Source organism: Penicillium maclennaniae (genome assembly GCF_028827695.1).
Source record: "Penicillium maclennaniae strain IBT 15551 chromosome Unknown utg000007l:1.0-4884863.0:1.0-4888362.0, whole genome shotgun sequence".
NCBI lineage: Eukaryota > Fungi > Ascomycota > Eurotiomycetes > Eurotiales > Aspergillaceae > Penicillium > Penicillium maclennaniae.
In genome coordinates this window covers 2,357,649-2,384,234 of record NW_026623219.1, presented here as the reverse complement: position 1 = coordinate 2,384,234, position 26,586 = coordinate 2,357,649, and the positions used below count along the sequence as shown (strand labels likewise).

Below are 26,586 nucleotides of genomic sequence, written 5' to 3'. Positions count from 1 at the left end.
AACGAAACTTGAATTGAGGAAACTCCTAGATAGTTCTCAGTGAGTTGACTGCCTATATTTCAAGTATGATTTCTTCGCTTCCCTGAGCTATGTAAATATCTGTGGTTGTAGTTGAGGACTAGAATGCAGGAATAGGCTCTCTGGCTCAGCGGCATGGTATTGAAGCAAAATGCCAAACGATTCGAAAGATTCAGCCATACATGGGGTTTCCAAGTTAATGCCATGTATTATTGTTGGTATCATCGACGCCCAATCAGCTCTTTCCTTGATTGGCTTGTTGTTGGCCTTCATAAAGACCAGTGTAATAGCCTGCATAATACCAGGACATCATGAGGCGTTTCAAGTTCTCGTCCTGAACTGTGATCTAATTTAGTTCTCTTGTCATGAACGATCAAATTTAAAAGAACCCATACCTTGGGATAGAATTGCCTCAGGCATTGGCAGGGCACCAGTTGGGCCTTGGGTGGCTGCAGGAGTCGAAGCCGTCTCAACAGGCTGTTGTGCTGCCTGAGGGATGGTTTTTGGGGTCTGGGAATTGTCAGTAGGATCCACGTTCATCTATTTGTGATGCAAACCTGCGATATGGCGCCTGTGCCTGCTCCGTCCTCGGTCTCGGCCTCCATAGAAACATCGTCTACAACATCCTCTGCTGCAGCAAAGGGTGGATCCTCGTCAGGGATACCTTCTTCTTCTGCCCGTCTCAGGACATCGTCAACATTTTCACCCTTTGCTTGAATGCTGTGGTAGAGCTGCGATGGACAGTCAGATAACGGTCACGTGAGGCATGAGTGGCTGAACGTACCTGATATTCCTCAACCGCGTCGTCCCACGATCGCACCAAGGCAGAATCATCCCAGATCTCCTCATGCGTCAGGTCTTGAGCACGTTTAGACTTCCCCATGGCCGCCACCCAAATAGTTCTGCAAGATTTAAAAGGAAATGTTGTCCATGACCTGCCAAGGGCTCTGTGGGGATTCACCGCCTTCCGCAAACCAGCAAGAAAAAAAAAGTTTCCCGCAGCAGGATCGTTCGATCTCCAGACTTCAATTACCACAATTCAAGTCCAAAATGGCCCCTGATAAGAGAGAAAAGAAGCGCAAGGGTATGTGGACCGTCTATGAGTGCACCCGAAGCTTTTCATCTTAATTAACCATGATTCAACAGCGCCTGTCGTTAGCGACCCGCCTGCCAAAAAGACCAAGAAGGTCGAGGCCAAAGCCGCCGAGGCCACTAAGAGCGATGCCCCCAAGTCAATTTTGAAGAAGAAGGAGAATAGCACCGCAAAGGACTCCAAGACCAAGGCCGCATCCAAGACCAATGGCGAGTCTGCTCGTCAAGTCAAGCCTCGCAAGCGCGCTTCCGACTTCCTCAGCGACGAGGAGAATGATGAGCCTGTCGCTCCCGCTCCCAAGAAGGCCTCGAACAAGAAGTCCAAGAAGGAAGAGACCGCTCCCTCTCCGGCCGCTAAGAAGGCCGCTCCCAAGGCCAAGAAGGTTGAGGCCCCAGTCGAGTCCGAGGAAGAAGACGAGGAAGATATCCTGTCTATGCCTTCTGAAAGTGAGGAAGAGATCGACGATGCCGAGGATGATCAGACTGCTGCCCTTATCAAGGGCTTCGAGAGCAGCGGTGATGAAGACGAGTCTGGTGACGAGGGCTACAACCCCGACAAGCCGGTCCCTAAGATTCCCGATACCAAGAAGGCACAGAAGAAGATCGCGAAGCAACAGAAGGGCGATGCTCCGGAGGAGCCCGGTACCGTCTACGTGGGGTAAGTTCTCACCTGCATGGCAATCTCCAAGTCCAGATACTAACATTGTCTTTCAGACGCATTCCCCACGGTTTCTACGAGCACCAGATGCGCGCCTACTTCTCTCAGTTCGGCGAGATCACTCGTCTTCGTCTCTCTCGCAACCGGTTGACTGGTCGCTCAAAGCATTACGCCTTCATCGAGTTCGCCTCCGCTACTGTTGCTAAGATTGTCGCCGAGACCATGGACAACTACCTGATGTACAGCCACATCCTGAAGTGCAAGTACGTTCCAACGGAGTCGCTTCACCCCGATGTCTGGAAGGGTGCCAACCGTCGCTTCAAGCGCACTCCGTGGAACCGCATCGAGAAGAAGAGACTCGAGAAAGGCAAGAGCCGTGAGCAGTGGACCAAGCGCATTGAGCAGGAGCAGCGCAAGCGCCAGGCTAAGGCTGACAAGCTCAAGGCTCTCGGTTACGAGATCGAGTTGCCCCAGCTCAAGAGCGTGGATGAAGTCCCTGTCCAGGAGCCCAAGACCATTGAGGCTTCCGAGACCCCAGCCGAGACCCCAGCCGAAAAGCTCGTGAAGGCTGTTGAGGCCCCTGCTCCCACCGAAGATACCCCCAAGACCAAGAAGGGCAAGAAGGTCGATCAAGAGACGCCCAAGAAGGAGGCTGCTGCTGAGTCACCTGCGGCCACCAAGACCAAGAAGAAGGCTAAGAAGGCTACCAAGACCAAGGCGTAATCGGTGTCCAAAATTTGATTGTCAAGTATTTTTCTGTCACATAGCCTTCCTATGCATTATGTTACGTTCCAATTCTATAGATGAAAAGAACTCTACAAGAGAATATACATTTGGACTCGAGATAGTTCATTTCGTCTCGAAACTGGTGCCACTGCCTACACTCTTTCACTAGTTCTCGAATTACAACTAGAATATAGGGACCTGTGAAATCGACGCCGAAAATGACAACCTCTGGCGCCAGAAACGGCCTCTTCCACCCGTAAACTTTGGAAAGCGAGCCGCCGCTTGACCGCCCGCTATTCTGCACCTAACTAGGACTATTAGTCATCCACCTCTTATTCTGTAATTGACGGTTGACTGACGATTGTTCCCTACGTTTCTACTGACGACTAAACCGACGCCGAAAATGGCTCCCCTCTGTATCTAAACCTAGGGCCCCCTCCTTTTGCTTAGCTAGGTCGAGCGGCTATAAGATACTTCGTCTGTCCCCTCCCCTGGGGGGTCTTTTAATAGCCTTCTCTTTATCCTATCTCCGCTATCTCGATTGACAATTCCTAAGTCTCCTATCACAGAATCAAAACCCTATCTAGATCCTAGCCTTTGTCTCCGATTTCTCCTTATAGCGCCGATATCTATACCCCAGGCTTAAGTCAATGACCACTAATACTGGACCGATCCTATCCTTTGCGAGGAGACTTAAGTTAGATTAAAATACTTCCGTAGCCTTAGATAGCTCCCTCTAAATTTTAAGCCTAGAACGCTAATAGGAATCGCTGTGGTCGAACGGTACTAACAGAAGTGAGTTTACCCTTAATAAAATAAAGTCTTTGCGGTTAGGCACTAATATAGAAATAGATATTATATTTAATCGAACTAAGACTACGTAGACTATCTTCTGCTAGAAGATTAAGCGATTCATAAAAAATTTTTTGACTGGATATTTAAGATATTACGAAAGAAAGTACATTAATCGTATGATAAATACTAGCGCCGCCTTTATTAATACTTCGAGCTATTTGCAAAGGAATACCAAGGACTAGCGGTGAACGCAGGGTAATAAGCAAGTCTCGGACCCGATTCGTACTTAAATCGAGGGGGTTTCCAGATAACTTAGACTTAGCAAGGATCAGTCTTGCTTCTTTCAATATCAGACTCCAGTCCAGACATCCTTCCTTACCTAACCGACAGGCCTTCTACCCTGAACACGTAGATTCTTTATAACCTACCCCTGGCTTCCCTTTTTCTTCGCTCACCTCCTTCCTCAATATAGCATAATTCTTTCCTGCAGCTGTTATTCAGAATGTTCTTTCTTATATCTTCTTCTTGAAATGAGTATTCAACGCCAGTTTCCTGATGTGCACTGGATCTGGAAAGGAGGCATCTCATTCGTCTACGAGGTCCACCCTCGCATCGTGGTCAAGGTACCAAAACCCGGGGAATTTGAAGGGGAACAGTTTCGGAAAGAACTCAAGATTTATAAGATCTTTTCGCAACACACATCCTTCCCTTCTGTAGTGCAGTGCTTCTACTATGCAGACAACGGGATTTTTCTTGAGTATATGCGAGGTGCGAGCCCTATTAACCTTTGGCAGGGTTATCTAACTAACTGCGTCATAAGATATATCCTTTTGTTCTAGAATGCAAAACAATCATATTCGAGATCAGCAAAATGCGATTGTCACCCAAGTGGACATGCTGGAACCTCTTCCCCTACGAAAGAAATAGATGAATAACCTTACTCAAGCTGTCGCTTTCCTCGAATCGCTCAACCTCGCTTATAGCAACCTGCGACCCGAGAATATCTTGCTTGATCGCAATCGATTGAAATTATCTGATTTTGACTGTACAGCGGAAATCGGGACCGACTTTGAAGCTTGCATAGCCCTATGTAGAAGAATCCTTAATAGTAACAAGCCCGAACAACGACGGCGTGGAACTTCCGGCTTCCTGAGTCCTCGGACAGAGCAGTTTGCCCTCGGTTCCTTATATTACTTAACAAACTACGGCTATGAGGTCTATGGCGATCGACTTCTCACCGATGATCCTAAGGAGCATAGACCTAAGGTCGTGGAATTGTTACAGAACATGGAGTTTCCGAAGCTAGATAGTGACCCTCTTATTAACGATATCATACATAAATGTTGGCACAATAAGTATCTCACGATTGCTCAATTGGCCGCATACACAGAGATAATCCTCCCTAAAGAAACCAAAGGGAAAGAGAGCAACGCCAAAGTAGTCTTTGTCCCCCGATGGCGCATGGCCATAGGTTGCGTGATTTATTGGTTACGGAGCACGCTCAGATACTGGTGCGCTTTAGTTCTCTGTCGCAATAGCGAAGCAACCAATACCGAAATACCCAACACTAGGGAAGCGAATAATCGCAACTGTGACTTGGATCAAAAGTACCCGACAGAGGACTTCTCTTCGAAAAGAGCATACTGTCAGGCCCTGGAGAAGCGTGGACTCCTTCATATGCTTTCATCGGGAGAGCCTAAGCAACTCGGGACTCTTGGGTGGTATAGGCACAGTCGCCGCGGGTAAATGAACAAAGCCTAATGGATACTAGGTAATGAGGTATGCCGAGAGAAATTTTCCGAATTACATGCGAGCTACGTTTCAAGAGCCCTTAAATAGCGTGCTTGAAAGGGCAAGTGGACTACTGGCTTCCGAGCAAAAGTCTTCTTGGATCAATTGACGTCGGTTTTGTAACACTTTTTGATCCACATAGAACCACAATTCAAAAAAAAGAAAAAACTTCCGATTGGCACACTTATACAGTACTTGAAACTATTAAGCTGAGTCTTACGATAAGAGCAATGGAGGCCAAGTCTTTCCGTCGGTCATAGGTGTTTGCGTTCCTTGCAATGCATTAACAACCGTCGAAATCTTATCATTCCGCAAGCGTCGGAATTGATTTGCAGACAATGCTAGCACTGCGAAGATCGCTTCAAAGTTACTATATCCCTCAAGGGCATTCAAAGGTCCTTCGAATGTCAAATATTTGGGCCCAATTTCTAGATCTCCGGTCTTGAGCTGTTCATTGACGGTGTAGTTAGATTTGAGGTTCAGAGTGGACTTTTGTGATAAGAAACGTAGTTATATAACACCTTAAGTCTTATTGAAGATGTTCCCTGTTACACCTGATCAATATCGTACTCTTGAGCTAAGGATTTCAGCGCCATTCCACGGCTTAGTTTATAATGGCGTCTTATATCTTCCAATCAGGAATCGTCTCCCAAACTTCGCCTGTGCGAATATTGCCTTTAAGCTTCGAGGCTTCGAGAAGCCAGAGAGCGTACTTTTTGATGCCCTCTATGAGAAATGTGCAGTGCTAATGGGTGGTTCGTCCGCGCTGTGGTAAATGGTAGCCCAAGACTGTCACTCGCAATGATCTTAGAATGTAGAAGTAACGAGACGTTTGGAACGGCTCGGGCAAGGATTAAAGGACGCAGACGGTATATCTGACTTCGGTAGCGACTGCGACTACACGGTCTCGACAGACGAGGGGGTATCGACCACGCTAGGCGGACTAAGTAATAATTAGTGTAGAAAGCGCTTTCTCATCTCTTTAAACAAATCTATTCTTCTGAAGGCGACTTAGGAGCAGATATAAAGGATACCATTTATACATAGAGATATTACTAGTAAAATCTTAGCAACTTCTACAGATATAGTTACACTATAAGGGTAGACTGGGGGCGACTTTGCTCTATTGGGCGTCGTACTTTACCTAGGATTAGGTCTTCCTTAAAAGGGGGCCAAAATATTAGTCTTAAGCAATAATCGTAAGTAGAGTCTAGTGTAATAACGCGCGAGCTATGAAGTTGTCACCAACAGACAGAGCTTTAGCGTGGCTGTGTGCAGATACCAAGAGAGAAATGTTTGAGACCTATTAGCATACCCAATGATAAGTCGCTATATCTCAGCTCGGCGGTCTGTGCGGTCAGCGTGGCGGCCCGAAGGATTCTCACCCAGTTCTCATCCCAATTCTCACCCTATCTATTGCGCACTCACCCTTCTCACCCCCGGTCACGCGACGCTAAAGCGGCGCTCACCCATTTCTCACCCGGGCGACACCCACCCAACTACTGGCCGCATATAAGCACATTATAGTACGCGGTCAATTTTCAATACGCCCTGAGCTCTAAAATGGCGTTGGATTTGATCTTAGGTGTGGGTGATATGGGTGAGAACGGGGTGAGAGCGGGTGAGGGTTCTGCCGAAGTCTAATCAGCCAGTTCTTTGTGGTAAAATATCACCTCTCAGCTCGACAAGGTTCAATAAATTCATATAGTAGGCGGTCTAAAATAGCGGTTAGCGCGTTAAGTACCTGAGGTCAAATACCTATGGTACACTACTATGAATCTCGATTGGAATTAACGGAATGATCAGAATTGATGGTTGTTACGTTAAAGACAGGATGGTTAGGGGGCTTATAGAAGTTCCGATACACGGTAGTTATCACGCCAAGATCCTAGACAGATGATTTTACCTTGCTTTACCATTGGCTACTGGCCCAAGGCCTCTTGTAGCTTTTTGCTTTCAGTTGTGCGTCAGCCTCAACACTTTTTAGGAATGCAATATGGGTCCATTTTGCTATTTTTGGGCCGTCGAATGACGTCCCTACAAATAACACATGGCGTATGTGAGGCAAACCGCCCCTTCGAGCACGGCCGCCAATTATTCTGGACCACGTTCTCCTAAGACCAGCACCTTTTTCGTGCTATGACCCTGGGAAATGAAAGCGGGGTAGAATTCTTTGCGCTTTGGAAATCGATCCAACCAAGGTGACCAGAGTATAAATGTTATATCCGAACTCGGAGAATAGGGGTAGATTCTTCAAACTATGCTTAGTGGAATCGTTAGTTACAGATTTGTCTCTGAGAAAATACGAACTTCTCCATCACCTTCCCTGAATCTAGCTTCTTGTGAAATCATCAAAATGTTCACAGAGGTTGGGTGTGAGCCAGAAGCCACAGTCTCATTGGGCGACACTTACCTAGGGTCATCTAGAGACAATAGTGGCGCGATAACAGGGAGCGTGCATAGTAGCACGGTGATTGGTGAATTCTTCCTTCATCAAGTCGATATCGTTGAAGAACCTCACAATTGGAATAGGCCGACAGAACAATATTTATCATAATTACTCAGCGAAACCAGTCGAAGGTAAAAAAAAACTCCATAGGATATACGCTGCCCACTTATGGTGTTCTAAAATGACTAACTATATCACATACTCAGCCGCCATTCAACAGCCTGAGAAAGCTGACAATATACCCCTATGGCAAAACCCGAAGTTCTACGGGCGGCAGAGCGAGCTATCGGACCTCCACACCAAATTGTGCACGCAAGCACTATCCACCTCCGAGAACCGCCAAAGCTCATGTCTTATACATGGAATTGGAGGTGTTGGAAAAACACAAGTTGCTTTGCAATATGCCTACCAGTGCCGAGGATGCTACGACTTCGTTTTTTGGGTTCATTCTGAAACTGAGCCCGTGATGACTAGAGATATGATTTCTATTGCCGACATTCTTAAGTTGGATCGACCACCAAATACTGGTGATGGTGCAGTAGTAAGTTCGGTCCGGAATTGGTTCCAAAACACTGGTATGTTATATATTCGCCCTCGCAAAGGCCCCTAATTTGGCTTACTTCTGACAGGCCAAGACAGGAAATGGCTTTTGATTTTCGACAACGTCGAATCTTTGGAGAGCTTGATCGCATATCGTCCCCGGTCAAAACACGGCTCGGTTCTCTTGACCTCCCAAAACGCTTCTCTAGGATCTCAGACAACATACAAGATCTTCTTAAACCCATTTGGTCCTCTAGATAGTCGGAGCTCGCTTCTGAGCTATCTAGACGAAGATAGAAACAGTCAAAAGGACACACCTACGGCTGATGACGATGCCGCATTACTCTGTCACGAGTTAGGGGGGTCTACCGATTGCAATTGCTCATGTCGCAGGATACATGACAGAGTCCGGTGTATCTGTGAGGCAAACATTAGAGATGCTTAGAAGCCGTCGAGAGACTGCTGATATATTTGGAGCCAAGCCAGATACTACGTTTGGATATCCGAAGGCTCTTGGCCTCATGTGGGATATTGCACTAAGAGAGCTGAATGAACAGACCCTCAAGGTGTTACAAGTTCTCTGCATGTTGCATTCGGACTGCATACCCCAGGATATATTTTATGGACACCATCCTGAGCCAAATCTAGCATTTCTATCCAGCATTCCACGGACAAGGTTTGTACCTCTATCAGAGAATATAGTCACAAAATCTAATTCTGAAGACAGGATTCTGGCTATGATGAGCAGCTTATCTCGTCGGCAGCTCATTTCCAAGTGGCAGGAATCTGGAAGAAGCTACCTTGCAATCCACCGAGTCTTACAGCGCTGCATCCTGCATCGCCTCGATGCAGAGGATGGGAAAATTCAGGAAATCTTCATGGTTACCTTTGCGCTTCTGCGTAGGGTCTTTCCACGTCAATCCTCAATCCAGTTTCCCCAGAATGACCAGTGGAATGTGTGGGAGATATGGAGCCCCCATATAATGAACCTGCGCAAGGTTTATGAAGAGTCGGAGGGGGAAGTATCCGCATCAATCGAATTTGCTGAAATCCTTGGAGATGTCGCAAACTATTTTTGGGAACGCAACATGCTCTCGGATGGAATCTTAGCCAGCGATTCCGCAGGAGAGATATGTGAAAAGCTGGATGGGCAATTCCTTCACCAGCAAGGTCATATATTTACCCTTGGGGCATGTATTCGGCTTGAAAGCGGTATATCTACGCGTTCCGAGTGTTTTCGCTTGATGAATAAGGCGCTGCTGCTTCGCCAGTGTCATATGAATACGCTAGTTCCCAGCGAAGCCACTGAAATAGATGTGCAAAACTATGCCAATGCATGGAGCAATCTCGCCTGGGCCCTCTCAAATTACGGCTTCTACGAGGACGCCATTGCATACTCGGATTTTGCCATTGCCATTCGCAACCGGATTGGCTGCGGGTCAGTTAAGATTAACGCAGATACCTTGACAAACAAATGTCTCTGTCTAGCGGCGCTTGGGATCTTTGATGAAGCCAAGAAATTGATCATCACTGACCGTGAGATTCAAAGCTGGCCCCCAGAGTTTTTGAAGACTGTCTATGTTTCCTTGCTCAAGTTTAAATTCTATTGGGCTACGATATATCTTCAAGCGGGAGACACTGAAAAGGCTTATGAGATGATAAATGCTGTTTTGGCGACCTGCTCTGCGTATTTTGGTCCTTGGGGAAGTCCTACTCTTGATTGCTATTACATCATGTCTCTGGTCCAAGAAAGTAGGGGAAATATTGAAGAAGCTAAGTATGTTAAGTTGAGATTGATCCTGTCGAGGCTGTAAATTAACCCATTGTATTAGGGACCTCTTGAAAATGGCTATCACGAGACCGGACAGTTGGATTGAAGAGGCCAAATTACGGGCACAGTATCATCTCAGCAGAATGCAGGCTGCTACAGAAAAGACTACGAACAGTCATATCTGCGTTGCTTCTTTACGAAACGCAAAAGAAAAGCTTTGGGATCAGTACGCAGTCTATGTACCACCTGATGTCAACCTAGATGAAAGCGCCATTTATGATCACATGGTAGCACTTTCATCTGGAAGAACGTCGTTTGGTAAGGGTATCCCAGGGAAAACGCCGGAAATGAACAAAGTCTGTTATTTTATGAAAAGTGCACTTGAATCTGCCCTGCCAGATGGCGAAGTTTTTACACCACGAGAAGTTGTCCGTTACCTGAAATATGACGGTTCAATCCCAGAGGAACAGTTCTATTATAGAAAATAGACATCGGACTCTCACAATTCTTCTCTGGCGTATTCATAATCGCCCTTTGTTGTCTTCACGAACAACTCCCCAGGTGCTGGCAAGTCAGCATCATGCTTCCACCAAAGACAAGAGACATTCGGGCCACCATGCTGAGACCCAAACTTGATAATGTGGTATTCTGCTGGAAAAATGAACTCTCGCGCAAGCGTTGCAGACTCATCATGCGTTAAGATCCAATAGAAGCTGTCTTTCTGGTATGGAACAAGTCTAAATGCATCCGCATTCCGGCCCATGTATGAGACCTGCAGACTTTTCTTGTCCTTGGTGTATCCTATTTGAATGACAAAATTGCCAGCCGCGTTGACATATTTTCCGATGTAGGCATCGAGAGGCTTGGAAGGCTTCTTGGCGGTCCGGCCTGCGACAAGGCTCTTATTGATGTCCATTTCTTGTTGTAATGTAGCATCGGCCAATAGTTTTGCTAAACTGCGATAGTCGGCGGCATTGTGGGAGTTGTTTAGGAGCATTTCGACAAGAAGCTCACCAATCAACTCAACCCCGCCATTCAAAGATTGGGAATTGGTGAGCACAACAGCCGCGCTTTCAATTTCAGGGAGTAATACAGTATAAGTGTTATATCCGGTGATGGCGCCTCCGTGAAATAGTGCTAGCTGCGATGGTACTCCTACTCCAACAATAGGCCTGAGTGGATCAGGCCCCCGGGAGAGCTGAGCGGGCAATTGGGCCCGGGCCCAGCCGAAGCCGTAGGAGTGTTCTCTGAGGGACGGGAAGGGTATGTTTTGATGTCCTCTCCATAGCTGTTGAATATCCCGAATTACAGGCTTTGTGAGATTGGCCAAGCCACGCTCAGCACTCATAAAGGCTTTATAGAGGATTAATAGATCGTTGACAGAGCTTCGTATACCCCCTGCTGGGCCCATCAACACATCTTTCCCATATAGCGGCGGTGGAACAGAGACCATGGACCGATTCTCTAGCGCAGCATAGGGCTTAGCTTCGTGTTCACGAGTCTCCCCAGTATAGTATGTGTGGCGCATTTTAAGCGGGTCTAGAAGCCGACGTCGAAGGACCTCCGCAAATGACGCGCCGGTAACCTTTTCGATCACCTGACCGAGTATCTCGTAGCCGAAGTTATTGTAAATGAATCTGGTTCGAAATGGCTGGATACCCGGCGCGTGGTTAAGTAGCGGAATAGCCTCTGATCTAGGCAGGTAAGGGTCATTGTTTGAAGCCAGCCAGAGAGAGTCGAGAGCTGCAAGGCCAGTTCGGTGTGTGAGCAAATCGATCAAGGTAATTTCGCCGTATATGTCCTCGCGATGGAACTCCGGCAATAGGGACTCCAGTGGAGTATCCCACGAGGGAATCGTGCCATCATCGTGAAGTGAAGAGACTAGAGCAGCGGTAACGCCCTTACTGAGTGATCCTAAGACATAAGTCGTGTCGCTATCGCAGGGAGTTTTGCTCGCGATGTCGGCATAACCGAATGAAGCGGTGTAGAATTCATTGTTCTCCACGACGCCCAGCGACACACCTGGGATTCCCGAGATGTTGCAAATATCCTGAATAACTGGGAAAAGAGTGACCCACTTGTCTAAATGCATTGTGCCTTGTTGACGAGAGGATCAAGGTTGAATGTGATTGCGACCGAAAAAGGTGGTATGGTCTGAAGGGGGCTGGGACTGCGCAGAACACGGGCCCTACTGACTTAGTGTCACGGGGCAGCGCTTGCATAAAATTCGATGTAGTACAGACGGAGCATACCAGCACTTCAAGGGTTAGTGCCTAAATTGGGCATGGTACATATTGTAGTGGGGACATAAGTACGTCCCCCTACATATTACATGTTCATACCGGATCACGTTCTGGCCTGTACTATCGATACGCCATATCTATGTACCAAGTACTCCGTAGTGATAGTGACGGATTGACCAGATTCTGTATGGACTAGTTATATGAAGCGCTAATGGCGTTGAATGTTGATCAGAGTAATTCCCCGCCACCCTGGCCACCCCAAAACACCATATACTATGTACATGCGATTTTTCAGGTCTCAATGTATCAACAACGAGAAGATATTTCTACTTGGTTTTTATTATAGTAGTATTTGACCACTCTCTTAGTTCATGAATTTATCCCCTCATCATCTCACCCTCCTCCATCGCAACCACCACCATCACCTATCTTCATATCAATAACATGGCCCTCACCCACTCCGACTACACCATCGGCTGGATCTGCGCCCTATCCTTGGAGATGGCCACCGCCAAAGCAGCCCTCGACGAGCTGCACCCCAACTCCCCGCCAAGGCCAACGATCCCAACATCTACACCCTCGGCTCCATCTATGGCCACAATATTGTCATCGCCTGCCTCCCCTCCGGCGTCTACGGCACCACCTCCGCTGCCATCGTCGCCTCTCATATTACCACTACCTTCTCAGCTCTCCGCTACAGCTTAGTTGTTGGCATCGGCGGCGGCGTCCCCCACCCCAGCACGACTGATATCCGTCTAGGTGATATAGTAGTCAGCAAACCCACCGGCACAACAGGCGGCGTAATCCAGTACGACTACGGCAAGACCATAACAAATGGTCGATTCCACCGCACAGGATGTCTGAATAAACCTCCCGCGGAACTATTAGCCGCGCTAGCGACCCTCGAATCCGACCATATCCTCGGTCAGTCGGCTGTACCTGCGCATTTGGCCAAAATTCAAGCGCGATTCCCAGCTTTTGCGTCTCCCGGTCTGCAACATGATTTCCTCTTTGACCCCTTATATCCGCATATCGGGGACAGCTTAGATGAATGTCAATCTATGTGCGACAGTGGTCGTCTTATTCCCCGGTCGCAGCGGGATCTTGCCGATCCACGGGTACATTATGGACTAATTGCGTCGGGAAACCGGGTTATGCGTGATGCCGTGACGAGAGATAGCATTGCACGTCAGCTAGAGGGCGTGCTGTGTTTTGAGATGGAGGCTGCCGGGCTAATGGATCATTTTCCTTGCTTGGTTGTGAGGGGAATTTGTGATTATGCCGATTCGCATAAGAGTAAGCGTTGGCAGGCGTATTCGGCTGCTACTGCTACCGCGTTTGCGAAGGAGTTGTTGGGTGTTATTCCTTTGCAGGAGAGGAGGGAGGAAAATGCTGCTACTCAGGAGGGGAAGGGGAAGCGGTTGAAGCAGGTATGATTAATCTTTCCTTTCTTAATTTATCCGCTTACCGATGGTGAACTACTCGCTAATGGAGTTGTTGGTGGCGTAGTGCAGTCTAGTGGATCAGGGGAATGTGAGCATTGGATCGGTGCTTAATAATACTGGGGTGATTATGGGGAACGTAAATTCTACTAGAGGGGATCGAGTGACCATTGTGGGATCGTCCTTGGTGGTATACATGAGTCCTTTCTACGACATCGTGTGCCTAGCTAACTTAGCTTGTAGAATCCAAGGGATCGCACATGAGCCTACGAACGATATATGGAGGGGAATACTACACTCTTTTGATTATGCATGAGAGCCTCTGATAGAACATATCCAAAGCATCCATACAAAAAAGAGAGACCATTCGTGCCCCAGCCAGTCACATTATTCTCTTCCAGGGCTCCGATTCATTTCCCTGGCATACGGAAATAATCATACGCTCTGCCCTTGACGTGGTGAGGGTCTCAAGAGCAACCGCTCCTTCCGAATGGTGATATGTTTTAAAAACGTATCTGATGATGTCCATATAATCAATGCATTATATCTTGTTCTCTAAGTCTCTCCTGCCGACCAGGTTTGAAATGAAGACAACGTTGCAAGTTGTGCCAAAATCTTTTTTGGATTTGACATCTGTAGATGTCTGTAGCACATATCTGAACACATGTGCCGACCATAGGGTGCTTGAAAGAAATTAGAAAATGGTAGTATCTCACGTAAATAGCTAATGAACAGAAGATAAATCACATTGAGCAGTGTGTCCTATATCCGTGTGCGACGTAGCGTCAAAGGTAGCGAACAATCCGTTAGCGTCCTCTTTTTTTATAGTAGGCAGTCCCTTATGGGAGCGGTTTTACTAGAATATTCCTACGCGCTACTAAAAATTCTAGAATTTCAATAGTGAAATGGGAACGGCTCGATGGCTGTCTGGCGATGCAGACTGGACAACACACACACACACACACACTGCCTGTCTGGTGTAGAGGATGCTGGGTGAGGCCGTACTGATGCCCTGTTGCGGCCGTGCGGGATAATCTTAATGCTGCATCATGGATAGAAGAAATTGGGTGAATCCTGAATGAATTTGGGTAGATGACTTTTTTCCCTCCAAGTGTGTCTGGAGATGTACTATGCACTGCAGACATTAAATCATGCCTGAGGCCACACATAGGCTCATTATGTCACCAATTCTCCCACTACAATAGTTAATTGCTTAATGAATATAAGGCTAATAGAAAATATAAACGTGGCTTCAGGTAGCCTAAAGAAGGGGCTTTACGATAATACAAGAATATTTAAGAAAGCTTATGGTCTAGGGTAGACGTAAAGGTCACGATTTGCCTATTAAAAAGAAAGGGCTAGGGGTGTGACTACGTATTATATGATATAAGCGGCCTAAAGTGGGATAAAAGAGTAGATCACTATCGAGCCTCTCCTGATTCCTTGAAGAATCAGTTTTGGCCATAATCCAATCACTTCTGTTCCCTTCTATCTCGACTTCTTTACCCAATCACCCCCATCCTTACATTAGCAAAGACCTCACGATGGCCTTTCGAATTTAAGCCTTTGCAGACTGATAACTATCTGGCATACCATACGAAGGGAATGAAAATGTCTCAATTGTATTATTTTTCGAGTTTATGAACATGAAGCCAATATAGCTTAATCCAACGCCGAAAGAAAAAATCAGCCTAACTTCAATACTCTCTCGTGGCTTCGTTGAAGATGAATGGGCCTTCGTATTGAATGAACTGTGAGGAACTCCTATTTGTGCGCTCATTAGTATTAGAACTACATAGAGACAAAGAATTCTCACTCTGAGCAACACCATCTTTCGAGTCAAAAACTTTAAAGATACAAACTTCATCGTTTCGCATGTTCCCAAGGTAACAGAAGCGGAAATCCTTGTTGTACTTTGCCATGAAGCTATGGCGTACGAAACCCTTATCAATTTGAGAGATACTGACCAAGTCATCTATAGTGGCCGAGCGCGCATCACACAATGCTAGCGGGCAGTCTTCCACTGTTCCAACTAGGGGACGCCAAACACTAAAGAAAAGTCAGCCTCTTTAGCCAATGTCCTTTGTGTCCTCAACGTGTACTCACTTAATCACCCGTACACGGTATCTCGCGATCAGATCATCAGTCTCTTGTCCAAATATCTGACCCATTCTGTTCAGTACTCCAATTGGGGTTTGGTCTTCGTTGTTCCTCTAAGTCAGTGACGAAAGGCATAATCGAATGATAACGTCACAGCTGAAGCCACTTACCGACATGGACATGAAAGGCTGGAGCAAATTTTGTCATATGAGGATTTGGGACAGTTGTTGGGTCTGGTTCCGTCAGTAAGCGAGATGTAGAACTTCTCAACTAGATAGAGGTGTGATCAGAAAAATGCCCAGGTGGTCGATGATGAGATTTCACAGGCCTTCCTTACTCGCCAATCAAAAATTTTGCAGCAGTGAACGGCATCACCTAAGATATCCGCGACCATGCCTTGAATGCTTGGAATATATTTGTTCAAGATGTCGTTCTCTTTATTCCAATCGATTCCATTTGGCTCTTTGTGCTTCTTGAACATGAATCCCTGCTGGTCGATATCGAAAGACTCGTCAGAATACCGCAAATTCTCAACATGCTGGCTTGGGCCATAATATGTTCTCAGATTTCCTCGGTCTGTGCCTTCTGGAACATCATCATAGATGTAATATGGTCGTTCCTCTGAGTATAAAAGAGCGGGTCAATATATCCAAAGGATACAAATTGACTCCTTGGTGGTTCCATATTTGTGGGCATGTCGGTCGAATATAGCAGATCCTTGGCTTCAGGGGGGCCTGAAAATTTTATATGACTATGAATCGGTACTGGCCCGCCCTTTAGTTGAGTTTGTGGACAGGAATGTCTTATCAAGGTCATAAAAGTTTTGATATTCGGAAGAGGGGATTTCACACCCCACCAAATGATCGGGCCAAGCGCCAACTTGTTATGAGGGAGAGGGTGTGTAGTGATCACTAAAAGTAACGCCGGAGAGGCCATGAGCACAGCTCCCACACAATACTAGTGTGTAGAGAAGATGGTAACGGTTATTCACTAGTGCTGACCATTTGAATATGTGTCAGCGCTTGGTCATGTATCATTACATCGTCGCTCGAACTTTCTATGCACCACAATGTCCAAACCCAATGATTGTGGTTTTCCACCCCTACACAGCCCATCCGTGATTTGGCGAAGAGGTGCAGGATGAGTTAACTTCCGGCGATATGAGTCATGATTAAATGGCTCATATGCAAGTGTCTGAAAAGCATTATACTTGGTGTTGCTATGGCCTTCAATACTCGTTGAATGATGAATGAAGACGTGGCAAGCCAAAAGAATTTCCGGAATTACCCGATTTAAATAATCAACCCTACTAAAAACATTTCCTGGGGAGCACTTAACCGGGGTATAAATACGCTGCAACGAATTCTAACGGTGTCCAAGGTTGTGTTCCGATAGTCTCAACCATTTTACAACTCCTTCGCTTCTGCAAAGTCGGTTGCAAAGGCATTCTTGCATTCTAAAATATAATCACTTACAAGTAGCCTTCTCAGATACAAGTGACGAAACCATGCCTTCCTCTGAATCGATTCCCACCTGGTGTGATCAAGCCCGCCTGAAAGAAGCGACCGATCTTCGATCCAAACCTTGGCTACACTCTCACCGGGTGGCCAACAGCATCAATTTAGACAGGTTCAAACCAAAGGAAATCAACCCTGGAGATACTCCTGAACCAGAGCCTAGGCCTGACCCCCAACCCCCAGTGGGAACATGGTAAAACATAAGATATACGAGGCAATATTCGACAGTCATCCAAAAGGCAAGCCATCAAATGATCTAGATAACTGACAAGAAATGCTAATGGGATAACTAGATGGAAGGTTCATATTGCGTGGTGGACTATTTGTGAATGTGGACCTTGCGTGGAGATAGTGTGGAATTTTCAATCCGCGGAATTTAGTTAAGCCGGTTAAGTCCAGGATGTTGATTCGTGTCCATATCATGTTGGTGGCCTGGACACCAAGCAAACTACTTTGGCCCAAGGTGACAGCGAAGTCAGCCTTGGCGTTGACTTGGCGAAGCCTGGGATGGGATTCGACGGGAAATGCATGTGCCAAGAGACCCAAGTTTCAGCCAGACCGAGGTTAACCAGTAACACTGTGAGTCCGATGGGAGAGGGTCAATGCGGTGATCGCGCGACGGAGGTGAAATCACCCAGTCTCACCTAGCTTCTCACCCTGTCTATTGCGCACTCACCCTTCTCACCCTTGGTCCAGCCACGCTAAAGCAGCCGTCAATCAGTTACTTTCAGTAATGTTAAGAGAATGTATTTTACTCCAGTGAAACTCCAAGCACATACGACCATAGGGTGTGGAGAACAGGGCTTCCCGTCCGCTCAGCCGTACTTAAGCCACACGCCGGCAGGTTAGTAGTTGGGTGGGTGACCACCAGCGAATCCCTGCTGTTGTATGTTTTTCTTTTTTCATTGTTGGACTTCCTGAGTCATGTAGGTGAACGAGGGTAATATAGAAGCATTCAAGTGCCTCAAATGTTAAATTCCAACACCGTCTAGGGCTTACCAAGTTGGGATATAGTCCGGTCTTCTTTTCTGGCTTGCATATAATTTCCCACTCCTCGATCTTCATATATTATTGATAACCGTTGTTTCATAATCTCACGCAACTAGGAGCATAATCTTGATAGCAAACTGGACTCACATCTCATCTCCATCTATTTAAGTTCGTTGCGAAGAGAGGGGCATAGCATTCCCTTTCTCTCTAATTAGCTCTTTTCCCTCAAATGCCACATTGACAGGGTCGATCTGGTCGACCGACTTGTACGAGGGTAGGGATGGAGCGTCGGATGTCGTTCAAATGGCAGACTAAGGTTGAAATTGTGCAAGTTGCGCATCCATGGACCATGGTTCTCTAAGGAATGCCCGTGCTTCAGTTGCCTTCCGAAGACCATCACTGGACTGCAAATGGCCAATGACTGAACGGATGGGGGATCTCGGGAGAATGTTATTCAATATAATAGTTACGTCAAAACTGTGCTGTCCTCCTGATTAGGGTGAGATACAGCGCTGACGTATTACATCGACAACAGCCTATAAAGGACAGCCCACTACCTAGGTAGTCTGGCAGTGCCAAATCTCAGAATCGTTCAATTTAATTGACAATGTCTTCTGCTTTAGTTATGGGCGCCACCGGTATCTTCGCTTCTTTGTCAATTGTATGCGTGAAACTGAATCTATGAACAGGTATGACCGGGGGCGCTATCATTCACCACCTGATTAAAGATAGCTCCTATCAAAAAGTCTTCTCATTCTCTCGACGCAATCCTGGTAACCAGCACCCGAAGGTCCAGCATGTTACCATGGACCTTCAGAGCTCTGTAGAGGACATGGCACGCGACCTTAATGGAGTTTCCGCAGATGTGATCTACTTCTGTGCGTATCTAGTCCCTCAGGACCAGACAGAGCTGTTGCGCGTGAACGTGAAGCTCCTGAGCAACTTCATTCAAGCCATCAAAGTAACTGGAGCCGACAAAAAGCTCAAGCGCTTTATCCTCACCTGTGGCTTCAAGCAGTACGGCGTTCACTTTGGACAGGCCAAACAGCCTTTCCTGGAAGACGATCCTTTGCTGGAGAACATAGAAGGCGCCAATTTGCCTCCGATCTTCTACTACGAGCAACAGAGGGTACTGATTGAAGCCGCGGCCAAAGGCGGCTGGGAATGGATTGTCACGCTGCCCGAGGACGTGCTCGGGTATGCGCGGGGAAACTTCATGAACGAAGCCACCTCCATTGGGCTCTACTGCGCCGTGAGCAAAGCTTTGCCAGGATCTGAGCTACCATTCCCAGGTAGTAAGGCCAATTACTTCACATTCAATTGCTGGACATCGGCAAACCTACACGCCAAATTCTGCCTCTGGGCCGCGAGGGCCCCCGGCGCGGGCAATAACATCTTCAACGTGATGAACGGCGACACGGAATCATTTCAGAATCTGTGGCCTCGTCTGGCTGCTCGATTCGGATGCAAGATTCCGGATCCGATGTTCCCTAATGGTGGCGTGCCGAATACCAAGGGGTACCAGAGCTACGAGTCGTTGACGATCCCAATGCAAAATAGGCCGCCTCTTCAGGCGAGCGCATCGTCCCTGGGTATTTCGTCAGATGATTTAGTGAAGACTCCCCCCCAAACTCTTTCTTCAAGTGGATGTTGAGAAGTGGGCACGTCGAGCTGACGTAAATCAAGCCTGGGCTGGCCTGAGAGATAAGTACCATCTTGACCAACAGGCCTGGAACAAAGCAACCTGGGATTTCCTTGTGCTGACCATGGGCCGGGACTGGAGCTGCGTGGCAAGTATGAGCAAAGCTCGTAAGCTGGGATGGACAGGGTATGCAGATACATGGGAGGAGCTGGAAGAAACCTTCCGAGCACTGGAAGAAGGAGGGGTGCTACCGCCGGCGGATCAACTGCGTCGGGACTTTTAACCCAGCTTTACTTTTTCCGCGTAGCTCCAATTGTTTACAGTTTTCGGAAATGTTCATTTTACACCCTATCGCATTCTATCGCACGAAAATGCGGGGTCTGTTGATCGGTGATTCCAGTAGCATATTGGAGATTGATAAGTATAATTGGATGACATGTTGCATGGATGGCGTAACCAAAAATATCCAAAGCTGAGGTGGGATGATATCACGTCGGCATAATCGATCAACCCCCGCCACACTTCCGCAGGCCAGAACGCCTCCGTTGTCTCCGAGAAAACGAAAGCGTCACTTGCAATGCGTTAAAAGCTAAGATCCTCCCGATGATTTCATTGTCATATTTCGGGGTCATAATTTCATCTTGAATCTATCAGGGACTATGCTTCAGTGAAAACGTACTGATTAACCTCCATCTATCTGCCACTCGCAATGTCCAGTGCCGAGAAGAGCCCGCACGTCTTGCTGACGGGCGCCAATGGCTTTGTCGCCTCTCATATCCTGGCCATCCTGATAAATGTGGGCAAATGTCATTTAATGTTTTCCGAATAGCAGCTGGCTAAATAACCAGTAGCGTGGGTACACCGTGACTGCAACGGTGCGCTCGCAAGAGAAAGCGGAAGATGTCATTAGAACACATCCATCTTGGAAGAACAAGGTGAATTTTGCAATCGTCGCTGATTTCACAACCGCCAAACCTTTCGACCATCTCTTTGAGAACCCAAAGACGCCTTTCAAATATGTGATCCATACGGCATCTCCTTTGAAGTTTCAAGTGTCTGATATCCAGAAAGAAATGATCGAGCCCGCAGAAAAGGGGTAAGATGACTGTCCGAAAATGATCTAGCATGAGTTGCAGCTCACGTTACAAGAACCACTGAGATCTTGAGAGCCGCCCATCGGCATGGTGGATCCGCGTTGAAGCGTTTCGTTCTATTGGGAAGTGCCGTAGCCGTGCTTAACTCCTTCGAGGACATGTCCAAGGAGGGCAAGCCGTACACGGAAAAGGATTGGAACCCGGTTAGTATTGCTGCACCTGCTTTATCATTCTATTCAATTGATCTGACCATGTACAGGTGACGGCCGAGCAAGCAATTGACAGAAATGATACCGTTTTGGGATATAACGTGTCCAAGAAAAGAGCCGAGGCTGTTGCGTGGACATTCATGAAGGAGAATACTCCCTTCTTTGACCTGGCCGTGATATGTCCGGACATTATCATTGGTCCTATGATTCACCCAATCTCTGGTCCCAAATCTATCAATCAGACCAATCAATTTGCCATAGCGAGCTTCATTGATGGAACTCACAAGCAGATTGAGGGAGTAACCTTCCCTTTCTACCATTTCGTGAGTCGTCCGTTGGGTCTCACAGCCATGCCATCTGGCAAGATGCACGCTGCAAACAGAGAAAAGCTAATCATTTGCTTGCTTCAATCTAGGTGGATGTTCGAGATGTGGCGCGGAGTCATGTAGATGCGCTGGAAAACCCTTCCGCGGCAAACCAGCGGATTCTCCTCATCTCTGGTCTAATAACACCCCAACTGGTGGCCAACAGCATCCGCAAAAACTTTCCTGCTCTTGCTGATCGGGTCCCCGAGGGTAATCCGTCCCAGATATTACCTCCCGGAGTCCATCCAACAGGTTGGGATATGCGCGTGAGTCTGCGAATCCTCGCCGACGGTACCAAGGAGGGTAAGTGGGAGTACATTGACCTGGAGAAGAGTGTCGTTGATACTGTCGACTCCATGATAAAGAAATCTGTCATCTAGTAATCCTTCGTTGGCGTTGTTTGCAAATAACAGCTTGAGAAGTCATATTATTGAAAGAATTGAATTGGCAATACGGCGACCTGAATTCAGCCTCACCTCATCTTGCTCTACTGTGACCCTGTAATCTGAAGTCCGTAAAGATCTTCCCAGCTCCAAACCCATCAAACTAAGCAAATTGCGCTCCAAAATTAACCGAGTTCCACCCGCGAACTTCGATTAACCGCGCGTATTTCAAATCACATGACCCATCTTCCCCAACTCGACCTAGTCCAGTCACATGACCATTCCCGACAAATAAAAAATCTCAAAATTTCCGCCCACCGTTCCTCTTTTCAACTCCTCGCTCAAAGAATCGCATTCAAAGCTCACACACAAAGAAGCTTGCTTCTTTCCTCACCTTGCTTTGGGAGAAAAGTCCCCGGACACCCTGCGCTTTGGTTCGCCAAAGTTGTCCAAGCCAGGCAATGCGGAAACGCGCCGCCATAGAAGCAATTCGATAGCGGCTTACTGCCCTACTCCCTCCCGGCCCTGCGCACCATCCGACGGTTAGCCGGTCACAATGGGGTGTGTGTTTGGGGTTGGAGAGGGGAAGGAGGACTTCGGTTCTCCTTGTATCGGGTTGCCTTTCGTCGAGGTTCGATAGTCATGCGATTGCCCTCATTCGCTAGAATGAGGTAACTCAATGGGGCTCATTCTTGAGGCGAGGAGTTCTTTGATCTTTTTTTTTTCCGAGTCTGTAGCTTATGGCAAAGCGGTGACCTTGCTGTCGCAGATGCCCTGTCGAAGGGGCCGGACTCTTCGATCTTGAACTTCCATTTACCCTCTTCGCTGCCATGAGCTTTTGTTCGCGTGATGATATACCAATCATAGAGTCAAGCACTGAGAACCCCCAAGGGGGTTCTTGACGAGAAACGATTTTTTTATCTGATGAACATTCTACCCTTTATTTACTTTGCAGATAGTCTATGATTCGTTGTGATACACAGAAAAAAAATATTGGTTGAGATTGAATCCAAATGGCTATGCTATACTCATTGAACCGTAGACCTAAACCGTTCCATGCCTATGATATTGTACACCAGCCCTGGGACATAACATGTCTTTCATCACTGCGTCTTTTTACCATCTCCATTCGCCGGTACGGCATTCTTTTGCTGTCCCAGAGCCTGCACGAGCATCGCTCCCAAAACCTCGGCCATAACTCCAATCGTTGTCGCGCACACGTTGCTCCAGACTTGAATGCTCACTGAGCCCAGCGGTGCCCGCGGGAAAGAGAGTATCCATTCAACGTAGTACGGGAACCAGCCGGCGGGAAGAGCGAACACGGGGGTCTTCGAGTACCAGAATTGGAGGAAGATTTTCAGGCCGTTCGTGCTGAGCCATCGGGCTGTCTTGACGCTCCAGTCGAAGGAGGTTTTCTGGGCTGAGACGAGTTTGTCTATTGGAGGACAAATGTTGCGTTAGTTGGTAGTTCGTGTAATCAGGAAGTCAGGTTGGTACGTACTCATGCTCTCATGTTCCTCCATGGCCTTGTCGTGTCGGCGACGGAGCTTGGCCCATTTCGCGAACTCGTCTTGTGAGGACGTGTTGTTCATCTCGCGTTTTAGCTGCATAGCTTCACGCTTTTTTTCCTGCTGTTCGCGGGCATTTCGAGAGGTTGATGTCGGTAGTTTCAGATAGAGGTGCCATAACTAATAGAGAGCTCGCCCATTAGCTGAGGCTATTCCACAACGTGAGATCGAGTTCTGCGATCCAACTCCCGATTCCAAAGGAGAGAATGCCAGTCAACGTACCAATGCATCGATTGTCGTTGCGCCGATTGTGTTCACCAGGTAAATTGCGATGTGCACGAAGAGGACGGTGAGGACAAGCGACAACATGATGGCGGGGGTTGGCCAGGTGGCCAGAGGTGGTTGATGGAGGCGGCGGCGGCTAAGGAGAGCCAGAAGCTATATGATAAGCTTCGCAAAGGACACACCTGCCTGTTTGGTGTTTCAGAGAAGCACCTGTCGTCGCCGATCTTCGCAGGTTGATGGCGAAATGACGTTCAGGCAATCTGGAAGAGTGGAAGTCGCAGCGAGCCGCGGATGTGCGTCTCCGCCTTTACATGCTCTTCCACACGCGCACTTCCTCCGATCTTTAGAGCCGCCAACAACCCAGATTCAAGGGTCATGCAAACCAAGAACCTCGCTATATCAGTCGCATTGCTGTGATAGCTCGTATCCTTCCATGACTACCCCGGAAAATGCGTTCCAGGACCTCGCCGCTGTCTTCTCATCTCGAGATAATCAGGTGCTCGAGATCGAGATCATTCCTTCAGGTCTAGGCTCTTCAGTCCTCCAAGATGGATGTTCGATTGGGATTACTAAGAAAGGCCTGGTCCAAGCATTTACGATCGCACGACAGCTTTTCATGAAACGTTTATTGCCCATGTCCGACGATGACTTCCAAGTCGAGCACTTGGAAAAGGAGACCGATTCAACGAGTTCGTCTGATTTAGTGATCACCGAGATCATGCTGCTCTTTGACTGTGAGCATCTGACCGCATGTAATTGGCGAAAACGCCGGCTGCTGGCAGCCGTGTCGCATTGCTTGAGGGTCTCGGACCAAGTACTTTTGACGATACGTATGCTGGAGACGGAGTTGACGCTCATGACGTCCTATCAATGCTCGCCACTACATAGACATACCAAATCTCCGACGCTGTGGTCGCATCGATTATGGGTGCTGGGCCAACTATCCCAAATCCGAACATACAACACGCAAGACTTGCTGAAACTCGCGCGGGCGGAGCTCGATATTGTTCTTCGTGCTGGAGAACTGCATCCCAAGAACTACTATGCATTCAATTATATGCGTCAACTCCATCTTCTTCTTGCGCACATTCCTACAGATGTCAAAGATCGCGCAAGCTGGACTGTCGAATTGGCCAGGATATTGATCAATCCGACGCTCGATTGGTGTCTTGCTCACCCGCGGGATATATCAGGCTGGGCCTTTGAAAAATATCTTCTCGAACAAGTTCCTCAGCAGCAAATCCGAGCAGAAAATGCGAGACGGGCTCTTCGATTTGCGCGGGATGTTGGTTGGGAAGGGGAAAGCTTATGGACCTTTGTTGATCAAACTGTCCGCCACTTTGATATGGAGACGGTAGTCGATGATGTTCTTCGCCAGGAGAAAGATGGTCCTAAACCGGAATACCCTGTAAGTCAGCCTGGCGCGTCCAATTGGCCCTGGAAGACTCGATTAGCCAAAGCAAAGAGTTACTGGGCATCCTACGGACAAAGTAATGTACATTAGTTCGACTTGATCTTGATCACACTATTGGTTTCAACAAGTTTTCTATCTTGAATGGTATGCTTGTTCTCACGATGGGGATTGTATGGGTATTTGGAATGGGGAACAAACGCCTTGGGAGTCGAAACGCCTCGCTGGACACCGGCACAAAGTAACGCTAAAAGGGAGCCGGCCGGTACGTATTGTCTAGACCTCTATATAGACCGTATACCGTTGCCTCGTTGAACCATGCAAAAAATGTTCGTCACCAATGACAATCGTATAGCCCGAGGTATGTGCATGTATGTTTCCGTCCGCATCAGATCAGGAGTATCGGACCATGGGAGGGCGTAGTATATAGGGATGGGCGCATTGAGATTATTTCTTTTTCGCTCCTGCTTCGGCTTGCCTTTTCTCGTCGGCTGTAGGAGCAGGTCAGAGTTGTGTCTTCCCGGAATCTCAATGGCTGGAATCGCGAAACATACCCTTGCGCTGCTTCTCGCGCATGATAGCGGCGGCATCCTCCTTGGCCTTCTGATACTCGGTGCCCGACATGGTGTTCTTGTTCTTCTATTGGGGAGTCAGCCTTGAAGTAGGGGTCGGCGATGGGGGAGAACGAACGCCGGCAGCAAGCTTCTTCTGGGCCTTGGCCCGATCAGTATCACGCTGATTACCCCGGGTCATGTTGCAATGTCGGCGGAAAAGAGAAGAGGCTTTCAGGAGACGCGATAGTTGAAAAGGGAAAAAAAGTCGGCGGGGGCGGGGCCTCTCATCGCCGGCGCCCCGAAAAGGCCTCACAGAGGTCCGCGAATCAGCGGGCCGGGTGGTAAGGACTTACATTCTTTCAACTTCCATGCTTATCCCGATCTGGAAGACGAGATGCTATTCACGTCGTGGTTCTTCGTCAATACCGCCACACATATGATTTGCCGGGCGCGTTGACAGCGGCACTGGTGTCTGGCCTCGGTCCGTGCTCGGTGTCTGGAGACCCCGAATAGATCTGGATATGCATCAAGGTAAGACTCATCGTAAGACTCATCGAACGTACTTGAAGGTCTCATTGAACCATTTGTTCCCTTGGGATAGAGTGTCAGGTGTCAGGTCCAAGAGTGAGGTGGATATCTCCGCAACAAGCAAGCGCCTAGGGACGGGGTCGGTTTCACCGCGAACCACCATCGGTGCCTGTCAGCCACTCATTCTCCGGTGGTGAAGCGTGATCGAGAATGCAGTGTGGCCTTGTCTGGATTGAGCCTAGTGAATCGGGCCACTGACTCAATTTTAAGATCTTTGCGCTTAAACTATGCCAATCGCTGCCGTCCATCTTATTGTGAAACGTCTATTGCCTGAAGAAAGCCCGCTGCTGAGGGGACTCTAATTAGGTCCCTTTGTGCTGTCATTCATCGGCCTGATGATTGTTTCAGAAGCTATTCTAGGAGGCTCCAATAGTCGCCCATTGTCGACGCGCCGTGAACCGTTGTGAACGGAGCA

General features: G+C 47.8%; 11 protein-coding genes across 11 annotated transcripts; 7 read left to right on the top strand and 4 right to left on the bottom strand.

Moving 5' to 3' along the window:
- Window positions 1-253: 253 nt before the first annotated feature.
- On the bottom strand, window positions 254-964 carry N7477_008114 (uncharacterized protein; the record flags this gene model as incomplete). Its single annotated transcript, XM_056969777.1, has 3 exons — window positions 254-364; window positions 576-749; window positions 803-964. Coding segments are annotated over 3 exons (447 nt in total), but the record flags the coding sequence as incomplete, so codon positions are not given.
- Window positions 965-1,068: 104 nt separating this feature from the next.
- On the top strand, window positions 1,069-2,491 carry N7477_008113 (RNA-binding protein; the record flags this gene model as incomplete). Its single annotated transcript, XM_056969776.1, has 3 exons — window positions 1,069-1,102; window positions 1,165-1,768; window positions 1,825-2,491. The coding sequence occupies 3 exons, from the start codon at window positions 1,069-1,071 to the stop codon at window positions 2,489-2,491; spliced, it is 1,305 nt and encodes a 434-aa protein (XP_056819808.1).
- Window positions 2,492-3,819: 1,328 nt separating this feature from the next.
- On the top strand, window positions 3,820-4,216 carry N7477_008112 (uncharacterized protein; the record flags this gene model as incomplete). Its single annotated transcript, XM_056969775.1, has 2 exons — window positions 3,820-4,057; window positions 4,152-4,216. 2 exons carry the CDS (start codon window positions 3,820-3,822, stop codon window positions 4,214-4,216), a joined length of 303 nt encoding a protein of 100 aa, XP_056819807.1.
- A 4,251-nt stretch (window positions 4,217-8,467) lies between these two features.
- On the top strand, window positions 8,468-10,328 carry N7477_008111 (tetratricopeptide repeat protein; the record flags this gene model as incomplete). The annotated part of the gene is made up of 3 exons (XM_056969774.1): window positions 8,468-8,745; window positions 8,797-9,846; window positions 9,902-10,328. The coding sequence occupies 3 exons, from the start codon at window positions 8,468-8,470 to the stop codon at window positions 10,326-10,328; spliced, it is 1,755 nt and encodes a 584-aa protein (XP_056819806.1).
- An 11-nt stretch (window positions 10,329-10,339) lies between these two features.
- N7477_008110 (beta-lactamase/transpeptidase-like protein) lies at window positions 10,340-11,932 on the bottom strand (the record flags this gene model as incomplete). Its single annotated transcript, XM_056969773.1, has 1 exon — window positions 10,340-11,932. One exon carries the CDS (start codon window positions 11,930-11,932, stop codon window positions 10,340-10,342), a length of 1,593 nt encoding a protein of 530 aa, XP_056819805.1.
- Window positions 11,933-12,358: 426 nt separating this feature from the next.
- Window positions 12,359-13,519, top strand: N7477_008109 (5'-methylthioadenosine/S-adenosylhomocysteine nucleosidase family protein; the record flags this gene model as incomplete). Its single annotated transcript, XM_056969772.1, has 2 exons — window positions 12,359-12,386; window positions 12,585-13,519. 2 exons carry the CDS (start codon window positions 12,359-12,361, stop codon window positions 13,517-13,519), a joined length of 963 nt encoding a protein of 320 aa, XP_056819804.1.
- A 5,220-nt stretch (window positions 13,520-18,739) lies between these two features.
- N7477_008108 (SDR family oxidoreductase) lies at window positions 18,740-20,057 on the top strand (the record flags this gene model as incomplete). Its single annotated transcript, XM_056969771.1, has 3 exons — window positions 18,740-18,770; window positions 18,822-19,724; window positions 19,777-20,057. The coding sequence occupies 3 exons, from the start codon at window positions 18,740-18,742 to the stop codon at window positions 20,055-20,057; spliced, it is 1,215 nt and encodes a 404-aa protein (XP_056819803.1).
- A 426-nt stretch (window positions 20,058-20,483) lies between these two features.
- Window positions 20,484-21,822, top strand: N7477_008107 (NAD dependent epimerase/dehydratase; the record flags this gene model as incomplete). The annotated part of the gene is made up of 5 exons (XM_056969770.1): window positions 20,484-20,570; window positions 20,626-20,870; window positions 20,924-21,071; window positions 21,128-21,400; window positions 21,493-21,822. The coding sequence occupies 5 exons, from the start codon at window positions 20,484-20,486 to the stop codon at window positions 21,820-21,822; spliced, it is 1,083 nt and encodes a 360-aa protein (XP_056819802.1).
- Window positions 21,823-22,928: 1,106 nt separating this feature from the next.
- On the bottom strand, window positions 22,929-23,702 carry N7477_008106 (guided entry of tail-anchored proteins factor 1; the record flags this gene model as incomplete). Its single annotated transcript, XM_056969769.1, has 3 exons — window positions 22,929-23,260; window positions 23,327-23,513; window positions 23,616-23,702. 3 exons carry the CDS (start codon window positions 23,700-23,702, stop codon window positions 22,929-22,931), a joined length of 606 nt encoding a protein of 201 aa, XP_056819801.1.
- Window positions 23,703-24,051: 349 nt separating this feature from the next.
- On the top strand, window positions 24,052-25,122 carry N7477_008105 (uncharacterized protein; the record flags this gene model as incomplete). The annotated part of the gene is made up of 1 exon (XM_056969768.1): window positions 24,052-25,122. One exon carries the CDS (start codon window positions 24,052-24,054, stop codon window positions 25,120-25,122), a length of 1,071 nt encoding a protein of 356 aa, XP_056819800.1.
- A 354-nt stretch (window positions 25,123-25,476) lies between these two features.
- Window positions 25,477-25,782, bottom strand: N7477_008104 (4F5 domain protein; the record flags this gene model as incomplete). The annotated part of the gene is made up of 3 exons (XM_056969767.1): window positions 25,477-25,520; window positions 25,584-25,668; window positions 25,720-25,782. The coding sequence occupies 3 exons, from the start codon at window positions 25,780-25,782 to the stop codon at window positions 25,477-25,479; spliced, it is 192 nt and encodes a 63-aa protein (XP_056819799.1).
- Between the last annotated feature and the right edge of the window lie 804 nt (window positions 25,783-26,586).